This window comes from Chamaea fasciata, unplaced genomic scaffold, assembly GCF_029207755.1.
Source record: "Chamaea fasciata isolate MVZ Bird 193981 ecotype frontalis unplaced genomic scaffold, bChaFas1.0.hap1 SCAF_40, whole genome shotgun sequence".
NCBI classification, from domain to species: Eukaryota; Metazoa; Chordata; class Aves; order Passeriformes; family Sylviidae; genus Chamaea; species Chamaea fasciata.
This window is the reverse complement of record NW_027094125.1, coordinates 717,413-732,815: the sequence shown is the minus strand read 5'-3', so window position 1 is coordinate 732,815 and position 15,403 is coordinate 717,413. Positions and strand designations below refer to the sequence as shown.

The 15,403-nt window shown below is 50.6% G+C and overlaps 1 protein-coding gene and 1 pseudogene across 1 annotated transcript; one reads left to right on the top strand and one right to left on the bottom strand.

Annotated features, from left to right (window-relative positions):
• The window catches only part of LOC136303662 (uncharacterized), a 301,387-nt pseudogene that overhangs the window by 130,101 nt on the left and 155,883 nt on the right, over window positions 1-15,403 (bottom strand).
• LOC136303678 (spermatogenesis-associated protein 16-like) lies at window positions 861-14,130 on the top strand. Its single transcript, XM_066207269.1, has 12 exons — window positions 861-899; window positions 2,701-2,959; window positions 3,335-3,501; window positions 5,356-5,501; window positions 6,168-6,257; window positions 6,793-6,877; window positions 7,569-7,716; window positions 8,092-8,232; window positions 8,474-8,586; window positions 10,575-10,739; window positions 12,009-12,086; window positions 13,758-14,130. The coding sequence occupies exons 1-12, from the start codon at window positions 861-863 to the stop codon at window positions 13,962-13,964; spliced, it is 1,638 nt and encodes a 545-aa protein (XP_066063366.1). The 3' UTR covers window positions 13,965-14,130.

Sequence of the window (15,403 nt, the reverse complement as noted above, 5' to 3'; positions counted from 1 at the left end):
CCGGCAGCAGCTTTGGTGCTGGCCGTGGGGACGAGCCTGGCAGGGAGCGGGGGCTCCTGGCCATGCCAAGGCCTCACATCTCCTCCGTCAGTGCGGGCACTAACGAGGGAGCAGCTCTTCGCTGCATCCCCAGCACCCCAGTTTGCAGCCCAGCCTCAGCGCTGCCCAGACGCCGCGCTGGGTTTCTCCCAGTCCCCTCCCAGATGATTGCTCGTGGCCCAGAGGAGCCCGCAGGGAGGGTCAGAGGGTGCTCCGGGGGCTGGAGCACTTCTGCCATGGGAAAGGCTGCGAGAGCTGAGACCACTGCCTGAAGAGGGCTCAGGAGAGATCTTAGAGCTCCTTCCAGCCCCTGAAGGAACTCAGGGAGAGTTCCCTAAAGGAACTTGGGGAGGGACTTTGGACAAGGATCTTCAGGGACAGCGCAAGGGGGAATGGCTTCCAACTGAGAAAGGGCAGGGATCGACTGGACCTGGGGAAGAAATTCCTCCCTGGAGGAGGAATGGTGAGGAGGGTGGGGAAGCCCTGGCACAGGTTGCCCAGAGCAAACAGAGGTTGCCCTGGAAGTGTTCCAGGCCAGGCTGGATGGGGCTCTGAACAACTTCCCTCCTGGTGTTCTCATCAGGTAAGATATTTTCCTGCAGGTTGCTTGTTCCATTTTCAAACTCTCGGGTTGAAAGGATTCCCAGGGAGGGGAGGAAGACCCGAGCTGGAATTCCTCAGCTGGGGTAGGCTGGGAAAACATTTAGGGACCATTTAGGACCAACGTCCTCAGGGACAGCCATGCAAACCTGAGTGTGCTCATCCCTGTGTTCTTCCAGGTGGCCCAGGAGCTTGGTGTGAGCCAGCAGATCCTTTCCCACATGTTCCTTCAACAGGAACCTTCCTCAAGAGCCCCAGAGGTGAGTACAGCTGTGCCGAGCTGCCTCAGGACCCTTTTGAGGTGGGACTTCGGGAAGGGAACTGCAAGAACCCTGCAAGGGGGAAGCTGCTCGGCCGTGGCTCTCCTGTCCAGCCCTGAGTGGGTTTCATTTCTCTGTGCCTCATTTCTGGGCACCCATTTTACCCCAAAGGAGACTTCTTTTCTCTGTCTGGTTGGTTTAACAACACTTTTGATGGGGAACACGAACAAAGAGAACAGGAACCTGATCTCTGATGGTGCTGTTTAATTTCACTGTAGTCACCGATAAGGACGGGCAAGGAGACCAGCTCCTTTATAATTCTTTTATTAAGATCAGCTGTAGGTGGGGGGGGGGGGGCTCGTGGGGCTGTGTACGACGCAGGGGAGGAGGCGTTCAGCTTTGCCGCAGAGCAAAGCTGGGTTTTCCATTCCCGTGAGAGTTTGTGGATGAAACTCCGGGATAAACATCATTGGTGTCCTGGTCTAGAGATGCCAGTCTGGTCGAGTGCTGTTGAAGTTATGGTGACGAGGTGGAATCCAGCTCTGATTGCTGAGGTGCTCTATGGTTCTGCCGACCCAGAGTGGTTTTAACCTTGGCCCTTGGTTTCATGTTGGCTCATTGTTTTTAGGGGTTTTTTTCTTCTCCTTCTGGGTGCTGAGGTCCATGGGAGTCTTCTTCATTTACATGCCGGGTGGTGCCATTGGTGGCCATGCGGGAAGCGGCAGGGCAGGAAGCGGCAGAGGCAGCAGGGCCAGGGTGGGGGAGAGAAGCGGCAGGGGAAGCGGCAGGGCAGGGATGGGTACTCGGCGGGGAAGAATACAGTTCTAAGGGAAGAGACTTTGAGGTAAATAGCATTGAACAGGGAAAGCATTACAATAACAATGGGTATGGGGTAAACAGTATTTAACAAAGCAGACCTTTCAGTAGGTACTAGATAATGCGATAAGTAGCCTTTAACCGGGAAAAAGGCCGGTATGGGGTAAACGGTATTTAACAAAAGAGACCCTTCAATAGGTACGAGATAACAAGGGAACCGGTATTTTAACTGAGAGAAGGCACTTTACAGTAGAATTCTTTAACTGAGTTTAGAAACTTGGATTTTATTTCTTACAGTCACCGCACAAGCAATGTGCTCAGAGTAGAAATAGATTTCATATGTTTCAGCAGATTTTGAAATCGGTGCTCCATGAATGAACACGCATTCTTGTTGGGAGCAGAAGAGGCATTTCAGATGGTACTTTGGAATAGGACGGAATACCTCTGCCGTCCTCTTAGCAGGATAAAGCAGAGAAGGAACATTAGATCTCCATTCCAGACTATGAAAAGACTTTTTTTTTTTTTTTTCCCCCAGACACTTGCATTTCATTTCATTCTTTTTTCTTTTCTTCGTTTAACACATTGCCCCTTCATGTCATCTTGTTTGGTGCTAAAATCCATGGTAAAGCATTTTCAGAAATCACTTCTGAAAACAAAAGGAAGCTCTCCTGGGACATTTCACAAAGGCAGGCAAGCTGTGACAGGGACAGGGGGGAGTGGCTTTAAGCTGAAATAGATGTAGATTGGATATTAGGGAGAAACTCTGGGCTGTGGGGGTGCTGAGGCCGGAGAAGCTGTGGCTGCCCCCGAGCCCTGCAAGTGCCCCAGGCCGTGTTGGACGGGGCTCAGAGCAGCCTGGGATAGCAGAAGGGAGATGGAATGAGATGATCCTTGACGTCCCTTCCAACCCAAACCATTCCGGGATTCTCTGCAATGAATTTAAACCCCACGATTCTCCCCTCACCACCCGCTCCCTCTCCTGCAGGCGTGGCAGGAGGCAAAAGAACACAAAGAACGACCCCGGAGCGGCGCAGACAGAGCGAGACGCAAACGAAAAGCAGGAAGCCATGGGAAAGCGTCCGGGACGAGAGCAGAAACACGGGCAGAGAGCGGCACAGGGACATTCCCGGGCGCGCCGCTTCACATCCCTCCCGCCAGGCTCCGGGAAATAGAAGCGGAGCTGATCTGCGCTGACGAGGAGGACACGGAGTTCGGCTCCTGTGAGACGGCGGCGCCGGCAGTGCCGGCAGCGGTGCCAGCAGCGGAGCCAGCGGCGGTGCCAGCAGCGGTGCCAACAGCGGTGCCAGCGGCGGTGCCAGCAGCAGCAGTGCCAGCAGCGGTGCCAGCGGCGGTGCCAGCAGCAGCAGTGCCAGGAGCGGTGCCAGCAGCGGTGCCAGCGGCAGCAGTGCCAGCGGCGGTGCCAGCAGCAGCGGTGCCAGCAGCGGTGCCAGCGGCGGTGCCAGCGGCGGTGCCAGCGGCGGTGCCAGCAGCAGCGGTGCCAGCAGCAGCGGTGCCAGCAGCGGTGCCAGCAGCAGCGGTGCCAGCAGCGGTGCCAGCAGCGGTGCCAGCGGCGGTGCCAGCGGCAGCAGTGCCAGGAGCGGTGCCAGCAGCGGTGCCAGCAGCAGCGGTGCCAGCGGCAGCAGCTCGGGCTCCTGGCCAAGCCCGGGAGGACAGCCGCGGGCTCGGCGCTGGCGCGGGGCTCCAGGCGGCCCTGCGGGAAGGCAGCGCCCGGTGCCGGCAAGGGGAGTTCGCAGCAGCCGCCGCCAAGTTCTCCGCGGCGCTGGAGGTACGGTATCGGTGCGATTCAGGACGGCTCGTGTAGAACTCCGACTTCTTCAGAGGGCACTATAGCAAAGTTGATTGAAGGACAGGTTCTTTTTATACAGTGTTTGGGTACAATGAATAGGATCGCTCCTTTAGGGCACCACCTTTTTGCTAACGTCTCTACCAGTGAATAAGTTGGGAAAACACCAGGTGTCAGGAGGAGGATATCTACAGGGATTGTTTCGGGTTCCTCCTCACGATTTCCCAGGGCAGACTGAGAGAGTTTTGTCCTTGGCTCTCCCGCAGGCTTCGAGGCACTGCCTGGAGCCTAAAGTCTATTTTCTGACCACTGTCAGCTCCCCCAGTACGGGGCTAAAGGGCTGTGACCCCACGGCAAAGCCACGGCTGGGGCACGGGTGTGACCTGCAGGGCAAAGCCAGGGCTGTCCCCGCTCTCCCTGGGGCAGGAATAGCAAAGGGAACCAGGAGCAGCAGCCTGGAGTGCCTGGGGTTGGGGAGAAATCCTGAAAACTGGGGTTATAAATAAGCCACAGAAGGGGGGAAGTGTTGGGCTGAACTAAAGAATGTCAGGTGATTTCGTACTTTTCTCCAGTTATTAACTGTGTTAATGTGTGGAGGAAATTGAAGTCCCATAGAGTGGGGGGGGGGGGGGGGGGAAAAAAGCTTCTCTTTTTAATCTTAGCTCTATTAGCAACAAATGCCCTCTCAATAACTGGGGAGTTTTCACTCTGCCTCAGCGAATGTTTTCTCTCCACTCTGACGGCAATCCCTTCAGCCAGGCACTTGAAACTCTGAGCAGGGCACTGCATGTTTCTTTAGCACTGTTCTGCCAAACTTGATTCGAAAACATTTGTCAAATATTAGAGATTCCCAGTTCACAAGAAAATATCCTATTCTTAATTTTTTTTCCCCTGCAATAGTGAAGTAATTTCTTAATCAATAAATATTATAGCAGTCAGTGAGTAAAATGACAAAGTGTCATCTTCCTTAAGGGCTTTTTTGCCCCCTGTACTCTGATATGAGCTGTGGTAGAGGCAGCACCACGGGTCACTTAAGAAGAGAGGAGGACTTTGTCTCCTCCTATGAGGAAAAGCTGGCGAATGAACATACCAGGAAAATGGATGAAGGAATTAATCCCTGGGATTGCAGACAGAGGGATTGGGACATCACAGAATTGTAGGGCTGGTGCTCCTCAGTGTAAGGGTTTAGGCTTCTTTTTTCTCTTGCCAAGGTCAGGATGAATACATGGGAAACGAAGGACTGAGTGTGGACTTGGACTGTTCATTATATCTTATCAATTTACAGTATTTACAGGCTCACACACTGTGAGGCACAACTAGCACGCCAGGAAAATGAGGTACAATGGAGTGCTTCTAACTCCTTCTGAGGCCTTTTAAATGATAATTACCCAGTACCAAGGTGACACTATTATTTATGGTTTTGATCCAATAATGACCACTCAAGGCCTGCAATGTAGACCTTTTTCACCCAATTACAGAAAACCCCCTAAACCCATGAAGAAGAAGGAAGAAGAAGGTGAAGAAGGACAAAGACAACAGCCAAAATCCTCCATCTTGACTCACATGTATTACCATACACTAAAACCCCAAATTCTAAGTTTCTAGGACTCCAACACCTCAGCAGTCTCTAAATCCAGCTCTCCTCAGAAACAAAAAACCCAGAACATCCCTGAAAGATGCTCCTGTCCTCTGTGCTGATTTTTGTAAGGCTGACTTTAGTTAAAGGCAGAGTCTATTAGACGTCAGTTTTCTCCACTGATCAGTGACAAAAAGCATTTCCACCCAGCAAATGGTGTATTTTAATATTTGGAAATCACGGTTTTGTTTCATGTGCAGCTTTGCAGCAAAGGCTTCGCTCCAGAGGATCCCTTGAAGTCCTCTCCAGATGATATTTCCAGGCTTTCCAGTTGGATCGAGTCAATGCTCGTCATCTGCTACTTAAAACTGGGGCAGCCTGACCTTGCTCTGCATCATGCACACAGGTGAGAGGAGATACAGATTAGATCCACTGCTGAGACTGAAATCCAAACTGAAGCTAAGACTAGGAATAAATGCTGTGCAGGAAGAACCAGTGTGATAGTGAGAAAAGAGGAATCAAGCAAACACACCTTACACGTGGCACTGGTGTTCGGATCGGACTGATCATCTCTGTTGAAGGGTCAAGTTTTGCCCACGTTGCACCTCTGCCTTGGACAGAGAGTATTTCAGAATACCTCAGGTTCACCTTCTGATGCATTCCAGATGCACAGTGCTGCCGGGGAGATGGGCCAGACACCGGCTGCTCCTGTCAGGGGAGCTGGGGGTTAACAAGAGCTGATGCTGTAGCAGTTTTGTTTATGTTACTTACATGCCAAAGGCAAGAGAGACTATTACCCCCGGAACATTTTTTTCTGGAGCAATACGCAAACCTCTAACGAAATTGCATTTAGGATAAAACCACAGTGAAATGAACCTTTAAGTGACATTTTTTAGTAATGTTTTCTTCACTGAGCACAGCTGGAGAGAGAGGAAGAGAGAGGGAGTTCCCCTGACGCTTGAGATGCAGCACTGAGCTGAGGCACACAGTGTCTGCCTCAGGCACCGCTTGATTCTCAGGAGCTTTTGAGAAACCCCAGTCTCACCCTGTCCATCCCTGTTCTCTCCCCAAGGAGCATCATTCAGAACCCCTCTCACTTCTGCAATCACCTGCGCCAAGCCGCTTGCTTTCGCTGCCTGCACAGATACTCAGAGGCCGCCAGGTACTTCTGCTGCTCGGGCTTCCACAGGGCTCCTCTGCATCCCTTTCCTTGCAGCAGTGACACATCCTCTAGGAGCCAGGCTTTTCCCAAATCTCTGGGAGCCTCGCCCTGGCTTTGCGTGTGTGATCTCCGGGGCAGCAGAGCAGAGCTCCAGCCCCCCCAGTTCACATTAATGTGAATAATCCCAACTGTTTTCTGGCAGAATTTGGTGAGCTTAAAAATGCGTTTGCTGATGTTTGTCTAAAAGTTGGGCAAGGACTGGGAGTTCTGTGTGAGCTTCGGTGTTCAGCTCAGCTGACACTCTTTGAGCAGGACCTCCTTTCAGCCTGGCCACAGAGCCCCTCCTGTGGCTGTCCCCTCCTGTGGCTGTCCCCTCCTGTGGCTGTCCCCTCTGGCTGTCCCCTCCTGTGGCTGTCCCCTCCTCTGGCTGTCCCCTCCTGTGGCTGTCCCCTCTGGCTGTCCCCTCCTGTGGCTGTCCCCTCCTGTGGCTGTCCCCTCCTGTGGCTGTCTCCTCCACTCTCTGCTTTGTCCCCAGGAGCGCCATGGTGGCGCAGTGTCTGTACGTCCTGGCCGACGGCGCGGGGCTGCAGACCAGTGACCTCCTGCAGCTGTACTGGCAGGTAACACCTGACAGCCTGGGCCAAGCTGGGAGGGACCCGCAAGGATCGCCCAGACCAGCTCCTGGTTCCCAAGAGTCACACCCTGTCCCTGGGAGTATTGTCCAGCTGCTCCTGGAGCTCTGTCAGGCTTGGTGCTGTGACCACTTCCCCAGGGAGCCTGTTCCGGTGCCCAAACAGCCTCCGGGGGAAGAACTTGTGGCTAATATCCAACCTAAACCTCCCCTGACACAACAATGCTGGATACGGCTGCTGGAGGCATTTCGCAGAATTCACAGAATCACAGAATGACTGGGTTGGAAGAGACCTTCAAGATCACCGAGTCCAACCCATGCCCCAACACCTCAGCTAGGCTACGGCACTGAGTGCCACGTCCGGTCTTTTTTTAAACACCCCCACGGATGGTGACTCCAGTCCTTTATTATTCTTTCCATGAAAAGCTTTTTTCCTAATACCCAACCTGTATTTCCCTCGAGACTGTGTCCTTTTTTCGTAAGGCTTCATGATGAGGCTTTCAGAGAGCACAGAATCATTTTTTCTCTCCATCTGAACGACAGTTTCTCTTGTCCCTGTCTCCTGCTTGAAGATGGAGGCTCATGGAGTCTCCACCCAAACCACCTGGTTGTTTTGTTTGGGTTTTTTTTCACTAGCCTTTACCCAAGGTGAAACGTATCATTTCTTTGCCCGTTTTTAGGCTATGATTCAAGAAGCCCTCAGTGGAGAAGACTCTTTTTCTGCTCTGTACACACCTTTTGAGAAAGAGGACAAGGCTGACAAGATAAAGGAGGCCAACAAAACCTTTGCTGAGAAGTACCCTGATTATGTGCAGCACATATTTACAGGTAACAGCAGGTTTCAGCTGCCCTTAAGCACTGTGGATTCTGTTTGTGCAGCCGAATTCAAAAGGGTTGGAGGCAGTTGGAGAGTTTGAGCTGCTTGGCCTTCAAACACTTCTGCTGCTCTGGGGAATTGGGCTGAATATATTTATCTCAGGCATCAGCAAAATTTAAACTGTTGATGCAGACAGGTGCAGAGCCCAAAGATTCAAAGCCCAGTGAGAGCTGGATGTGTTGGTTTTGTCATCTGTGTTTTGGCAAGGTTTCTGGAGACCATTTCACTCCTTCTTAGACTTCCCTTTTCTTTCCTGCATAAAAGTAACTTCTCTTACAGCTGTAAAGAAATATGACAGTGGAAATTATTTTCCTTTCCCTACGCAGATCCTTATGGAATTCACCTGTTGCCAGAGAAGGCTGAATCTCACCCTGGCCAGCAGTACTTACTGACTCTTGGCTTCAGAAACAGAGAGATTGGTAAAACCATGGAAAAGTTTGTAACTCGAAAACTGCCAGTCTTTCCAGGTGTGCCAACTTGCTGAAGAACTGGCCTGGCTCAGGGGGGACCCCCACAATCCTTACTAGATCAGGTCGTGAGGGGTGTCTCAGGACCCATTTCCATCAGTGGCAGCAGCCCTGACAGCCCAGGCAGCTCTTCCCATCCTCTTCGCTCCTCCTGCAGTTCATCCAACATTCTGCCAGATCCCCTAAAGAAAATGGAGATGAATGAACGAAGCCTCTGTGGCTCTGTGATTTCATTTCCTAGGCCAGAAAATAACTTTCAGTCCCAGCACGGAGGAAGAAGCCGACACCTTTTGGCAGAGCACTGAGGAAAGGATCATGGCAGCCTTGGCTTTTATCGGAAGCACCAAGATAAAGGTGAATATCCCATTCCGGTTATGTGGTGTGTGGGAGGGACATGTGCTTTTGGGGAGGAATTCCTGCTGCTCATGCTCCTCCAGGGTCTGGAAATGCTCCCTGGAGAGGATCTGTTCCTGCTGGGGGCATTCCCTTGGATGCACTTCAAGAAGCTGCACCTACAAACAGAGTGTGGGTTGGACACTGGAAACACAAGAAAATCCTGCTCTTTCTGAAAGCCCCAGAAAAACTGCAATTTTTAAATTTTTGACCCCTCCCAATTCTCTCTTTGCTTTTGGAGATGAGATTCCTCTATTGCCACTACTGCAGTCTCAAAAGAGTAACAGGAAGAGAAAAAACTTTGAAATCAGGCAGGTTTTGCATTCCCCACGACTCCCCTCTTCTGTAAATGGATTTGGAGGAACAGGACCACACAGTTCGAGCAGAGATAAGCAGAGAGGTCTGCTTCCCAGGGCACAGGGAAAAGGAACGCATCCTGTCAGAGATGAGAGCAGAGTGCTGCCTTAGGGCTGCCCAAGCCAGTCCCCACTGTAGGAATTTACACTGCTCCCGCAGAGCGGTATTTTCCACTAGCTTTACACCTCCCCTCTGACATTTAAATGTTCTTGCTGCAGCACAAGTGCCCTCGCAGAAAAGCCAGGTGAGACCCCAGCAGCACAGAAGGCAGCAGCCAACTGACCTTTTCCCCAAGGAGGTTGGCACAGCAGCCCCGGGGTCCGGGCAGGGGCTGCCCTGGTGCCACGTCCACAGCAGCCAGGACAGGGAACTGGGCTGAACCAGGGGTTCATAACCAGCCTCAGGGATCAGTGTGGGGGCTGCCACGGAGAGGAGGAAAGCCCCAGGGGAGAAGAGAGAGTCACTGAGTTGGAACAAACAGCTGCCAGGTCCATGTCCATAGTCAGAGGAAACACATTCCCGTTCCCTTCAGCTTTCAGAGCGTTCAGTGATCCCAGCAAGACCAAACCTCTGACCCATGAGCAGATGGCAGTGCCAGTCCAACCTGGCAACAGAGATGGGCACAGAGCCAGAGCTGCTCTGCTGATGGGGACTGACATCTCTTTATGGCCCTGACAGAGATTTTTGGGCCACTTTTGTTTCCTTTAAAGTATTCCACAATTGTCTTCAAGCCACAAACATGATTCCACATTATTTCCATCACACATCAGCTAAATTAAAAATGGCCAAACTTCAGCTACAGACTCAAGCACTACCACTTACTTGGATAGGAAAAAATAATATATTTGGGGTTTAACAGAACAAACATGTCTTTCTGCTGCCCTCTTCCTCATTTGTGGATGCAAAGATGCGATCTAATTTGTTCTGCTCAGGCTGGTTTTGACCAAACCCACTCAGTGCTGAACCCAAGCTCATTCAACCATGGCACCACTTAAGAGAAGTCAATTCTGCCCCCCTGGTTTTGCAGCCACACAGCCTGGAGATCGGAACATCATTTATACACACTCTGTTGTGGCTGAGATAGGAAAGGAAAGCTGGAACATGCTCCAAACCGGCCATGGTCCTGCTGCCTGGAGGCCAGAGACCACCTCTGCAGGTTTCAGTTCCTCCAGGGTCTGTCTTTGAAACCATGGATTGGTCTGCACCCAAACCATGAGCTGACAGCCTGCATGCTTTCCCGAGACTGGAAAAGCCATCCAGGAAAGTCAGGTGACATTCAGTGGAGGGGGTGATGGAAAAACCCCTTCCAAAGGAGAAAATTGTGTTGGTGTTTGTTATCTGCTGTCTCCCCTTCCCATCTATCACGATGACATCTTTATTTTCCTAGTCTTCCTAGAGAGCTCGTGGCAAGAAAGTCTTTTTGCTGCCTCTCTGAAGGCTGTCCCAGCAGCATGGTCTGAAAGGTGCTGGCTGGCTCACTGCTGACAGCAGGACCAGCCAACACAGATGAGAAGCCTGGAGGCACAGGACACCGAGGATCAGGGTGCTCCCTGTGCCTCTCCTCTCACCTTCTCTTTTTTCTGGGCACACAGGATGAGCGTGGCCCCTGTACACGGGCCATCGAGAAGTTCCACCATGCCAGCCTGCTCAGCCACCTGCAGAGAGGGGAGGAACACGCCCAGGTGATGACCCAGGCCATGGCTGAGCTGACCACTGTTCCCTACCTGCAGAGAGTCTCTCAGGAGGATGGCCAGCTGGTAGGTTTTGATTTCCAACACTTGTTTTGGCCTCTGCAGGCTGAGAGAGGGAGAGCAGGAAGGGCCAGGGCAGAGTTCTGTGCTGTTGCCATGTGCTCTGGAAGTCCTTTTTCCAATGTGGGGACCTGAAAGGGTTCTCAAATCCTCCTGCAGTGCTTTGACAGAGGAGGAGCTGATCACCTGCAAGGGTGACTGACAGAACCACCAGGACTCACCTGTCACTGTCTATTGAAAATCCCTTCTCTGCCCCCAAAACCTCTCCAAATTGGTCTGGAAACATGATAGCAATGACTCAGCTCATGCTGCCTTGACACCTCTGACACCTCAGAAGGCACCTGCAGCAAAACAGCCTGAACTGGGGTACAGCTGAGAAGGAGGGGGGGGGAAAGGAGGGAAAACTGATTTTCTGTGCTGGGTGCATCTAACAGACATGCTCCCTGTCTGGGAACAAACCTGTCTGCCAGCTCCTGGTAATTTGTCAGACTTGCTGCAGAGGTGAAGAATCCGTCAGGCTGTTGAGAAACACGGACTGGGCCCTTGGCAGACCCAACCCAGCTCCAGCAAGAGCCAGCAGTGGGATGAGTGCTGCAGCCAACGAGGCCAAAAGGGATGGTTTCCAAGGGGGTTGGGAAAAAAGAGGAGGGGGGAGCATCTCCTTGCTGTGGATCAGTGGCCAGGTGGTGTCTCCTCACCTCCCCTGAAGGGATGCCTCAAGCCTTCTGCCTTGAGCACACCCAGGGATGCTGGTTCCTACAGACACGGTGCTAGTAGATCTTAATTCCTTGTCACAAGTAAAATGCTTGTGAAGAGACTCCAAAAACTTTTCGTTTGGATTCCCTTTAACTTAACCCAACGTTTTGGAAGATAATTTTTTTAGAGAGCACCAACAGCACAGGTCTCAAGTACCAGTTTTCCCCAGTTTGTTCCTGAACACTGATGTTAAAGGGCAGGACACCCTGGATCCAACCCGTGTCTCTCTGTCTCTGAATTAAGAGTATTTGAACCATTTTCCAGGGGTTGGGAAGGGTGCAGGGTGAGGCAATGCCAGGACTACCCTGGAAGGGGACTGTGGGGAGGCAATAAAGGTATTTCAGATCTACAAGAATGCAGTGCAAGGGCTGAAACAAAGATGAGTTGGCCGTGCTCAGTGTGTGAAAAATGAGTCGCAAAATCATCATTCAAGGATTTGAATTCGGGTTTATTTTGTGCGTTCAGAGAAATGATTTCTCTGTGAATTCCACACTGATTGTTTGTGTCCCGGTGCCACAGCTGCAGTCACTGATGGCAGACGCCGTGGACATCCTGGCAGGAGGACCTGGAGAGCGTGCGTGGGCTAAAATACAGAAGGTAACAAACAGCCTGCAGCAAAGGGCAGGAAATGTCCCTGAGCCTGGTCTGTTCAAACGGCAGAAAAGACAGGAGGTGCCAGGGTGAAACCAGAGCAGGTGAAACCAGAGCAGGTGAATCCTGACCCGTGCCTGGGCTCAGGCAGCAGCCGCAGGGAGACGTGTCTGATTCGCCTGGGAGCCAGCGAGGGTCCGGCTGCATCCCTGCCGTGCAAACACCATCGCTGCCGCGGCACCAGCAGCAGCGCAGTCATGTCAGCACCTGATGTGCCAGATCAGTTCTAGTTCGGGGGGCTGGAGCCCACTCCTGTTCTATAAATATGAAAAGCACAGGCAGACCGTGCCAAACAGCAGTTCCGGGTAGGGACATCATTCCTCTGCTGCTTGCTGGTGGCATCCCCAGCAGCGCAGACGCTGCTGGATGGCCCTAAAGGAACTGCCGTAAATCCTGCTGCTGTTCTGGTGTCCCCTTTGCCCTAACTCCACACCCCACCCACCACCTGGGACCCATTTTCCTTCCTCTTTCTGCCCTTGGTGCTCACGCAGAGACCAGCACTGCCCCCAAAACAGAACAGGCACGTTTAACAGAGGAGGAAAGTCGTGCAGACACTTTAATTTGGTCTCTGGCTGTAGGGTCCTGCGGGCTCGGTGGTTGTGGTTAATAGGGCCAAGCACTATGGGATCAGTCTTCCCCAGACTCCCCATATACTAGCTGAGGACTTCCAAGGCTTTTCTTTCAACGTCTTCAAGACAAGGCTGGCATCAGAAACGCTCTCTCTGCTCCTCTGCACGTTTCTGTGCCGAGCACATCACAGCAGAGCCGCCCCACGAGGCTCTTTGGAGAGCCCCAAGCTCCCCGTGCTCCTGTGGCAGTGGATCTTTTGGCAGCAAAGGAGCCAAAGCCCAGGCACAGGTGCCCCTCGAGCTTCAGCAGCACAGCAGAAAACCCTTTCCCGTGGCCTCGTGCACGGTGCAATGTGCAGCCCATCCCCTGAACAGGTCCCCCTGGGCAGCTCCATGGGCACCAGGAGGAGGAGGAGGAGGAGGAGGCAGAGCTTCTCTCCCAGACTCTTTGAGCCCTGGGTGCCCCAGGGCAGCAGATGGAACGGTGCAGAAACTTTCCTGCTTACCTCTGTCAAAAACACACCCCCTGGCTGACCCAAAGCACGGCCAGAGCATCTGGCACAGCTCCAGGCCAGGCCAGGGCTGAGGACACTTTGGGGACAGCTCAGGACATGGATCTGTACAAGAGGAAGCCACACTCAGACTGATTTGCTTTGTGCTGTGCCTGAAGAAGCCACACTTCACTGAATGCCTGTCAGCATGGCAGAGCAGGAGTTTTTTTATTTTTATTTTTAATTATTTCAGCTTTAAATGCAAGGGGCAGATTGATTCTTTAGATCCTCCCACGATGCAGGGTCTGTAGAGCAGAGCTCTGTGTGAAGGGAGTCTGTTCCACAGCAATGAAGGAATTGAATCCAAACAGAAATGGAGAAAACAAAAATAACGACAAACTCGGGTATCACTGCTGCCACCAGTTGTCCAAGAGGAGCCTCTGTGTATTTTTGTTTCTAAGTGCTATCAATTTTGAAATAAACAAACTGCAGCGGCTTTTAAAGTTTTTATGGAAGCAAATGGACTTGCTTGTGACACCACTTCTTTGGGATTGCAGGTGGCACTACTCGAAGAGTACCTGAGGGAGGGAGAAGAGTATTTCTTAAGCACCCCACACATGCAAATACCCGGAAGGGAAAACATCAACTGGACTCCAAAGGGACAGAAATATTTGAGGCTGAAAAATACAAACATGTTCATTCCCAACCCAGAAAGCTTGGCCACAGGGCCCAAAAAAAGACGCATAGTTTTTGCAAAAAGTTGACTTTGTAGGCATTTTGTAGCTGTTGATACCAATCTGATAGATGGCAATCTCATTTTACATTGTATTAACTTGAAGTTGTATTAATGTAAATTTAAATTGTAGTCAATTATATTTAACTGTATAAATATAACTTGTATTTTAAATTTAAGTGGTATTACGTAGTATTTAGTGGCATTAACTTTAGTTTGCAAATTTCAATTCAGATTGCATTCATTTGTATTTACTTGTAGTAATTTTAAATTGGATAAGTTTAAATTGCTATTGTATTAAACTGTATTTAGTTGTGTGAATTTAAGTTGTATTACTTTCAATGGTATTGAACAGTATTTAGTTGCATTAACTTTAGGTTATGTGAATTTAAATTCTATTAACTATTGTTTAATTGCATAAAACTAAGTTGTATCAGTTTAAATTTAAATAGTATTTACTTGCATTAACTTTGTTATATGAAATAAGGCTTACATTCCAGTAAGTTAGATTTACTTGTATTAATTTTAAGTTGTATGAATTTCAATTTAAATTGCAATTGATGTTGTAAACTTTTAAGCTGCATTTGTTTAAATGTCAGTTGTAGTAAACGGTACTGAACGGTATAAAATGTGAGTTGTACGAGTTTCAATTTAGATTTTATTCAGTTGTGTGAAATCTTACTAGGCTGTATTTAATTTAACATTACCAGCAACACCAGCCTTGTGCTCTGGGCATATCCTGTGTCCACGCTCAGTCCTGTCCTGCTGGCCCGAGCAGCTCTGGACACGGGGACCCCTCCATCCTAAGCTGGGCAGAGGATTTTGTCACATTATCCCTTTTCTGACCCAGAGATGGGGCAGCTGAGAGGCGTTTTAAAAACTTTTATTCCATTTTCAGTCTCGTGTGAAGGGTGAGACAGTACAGATGTTATAATTATTGCCATCACAATCAGGAGCCAAACTATTTCCTAATTACAACACATTATAAGGGTTTTTTGGCCTGTCAGCTTTTGCCACACAATGCTGTAATGCCTTAAAGCCAATCATCCAAAATTACTCCTCGTGGGTCCTACTACAATGCATCTTTCAAAGTTTTATTTCTCCAAAGTATCCAGTCTTATTTGCAAGGCCATCATTTGAAACTTATTTCCAGTTCCATTTCTCTCTCAACCACGTCCGTCCTATTCCATGGCATTTCTAAGTCAGCATTTCTTATCTCAGAGTTTGCATACAGACACATATACTGTGTGAGCCTTCCGTCAGGCTTTGAGAATTCTCTACAAATCCGTTTCCCACATCCTTTCCCTGAGTCATCGGGACCACCCGAAGGGGAAAAGTGGCCCTGGAGGCTGCGGGAGCTGCAAGGGCAGGGACACAACAAGAGGGGAACAGGAGAAAGTGAAAAAGAAACACAACAGGAGGGGAACAGGAGAAGGCAAAACAGAAACACAGCAAGAGGGTGTGAAAAAC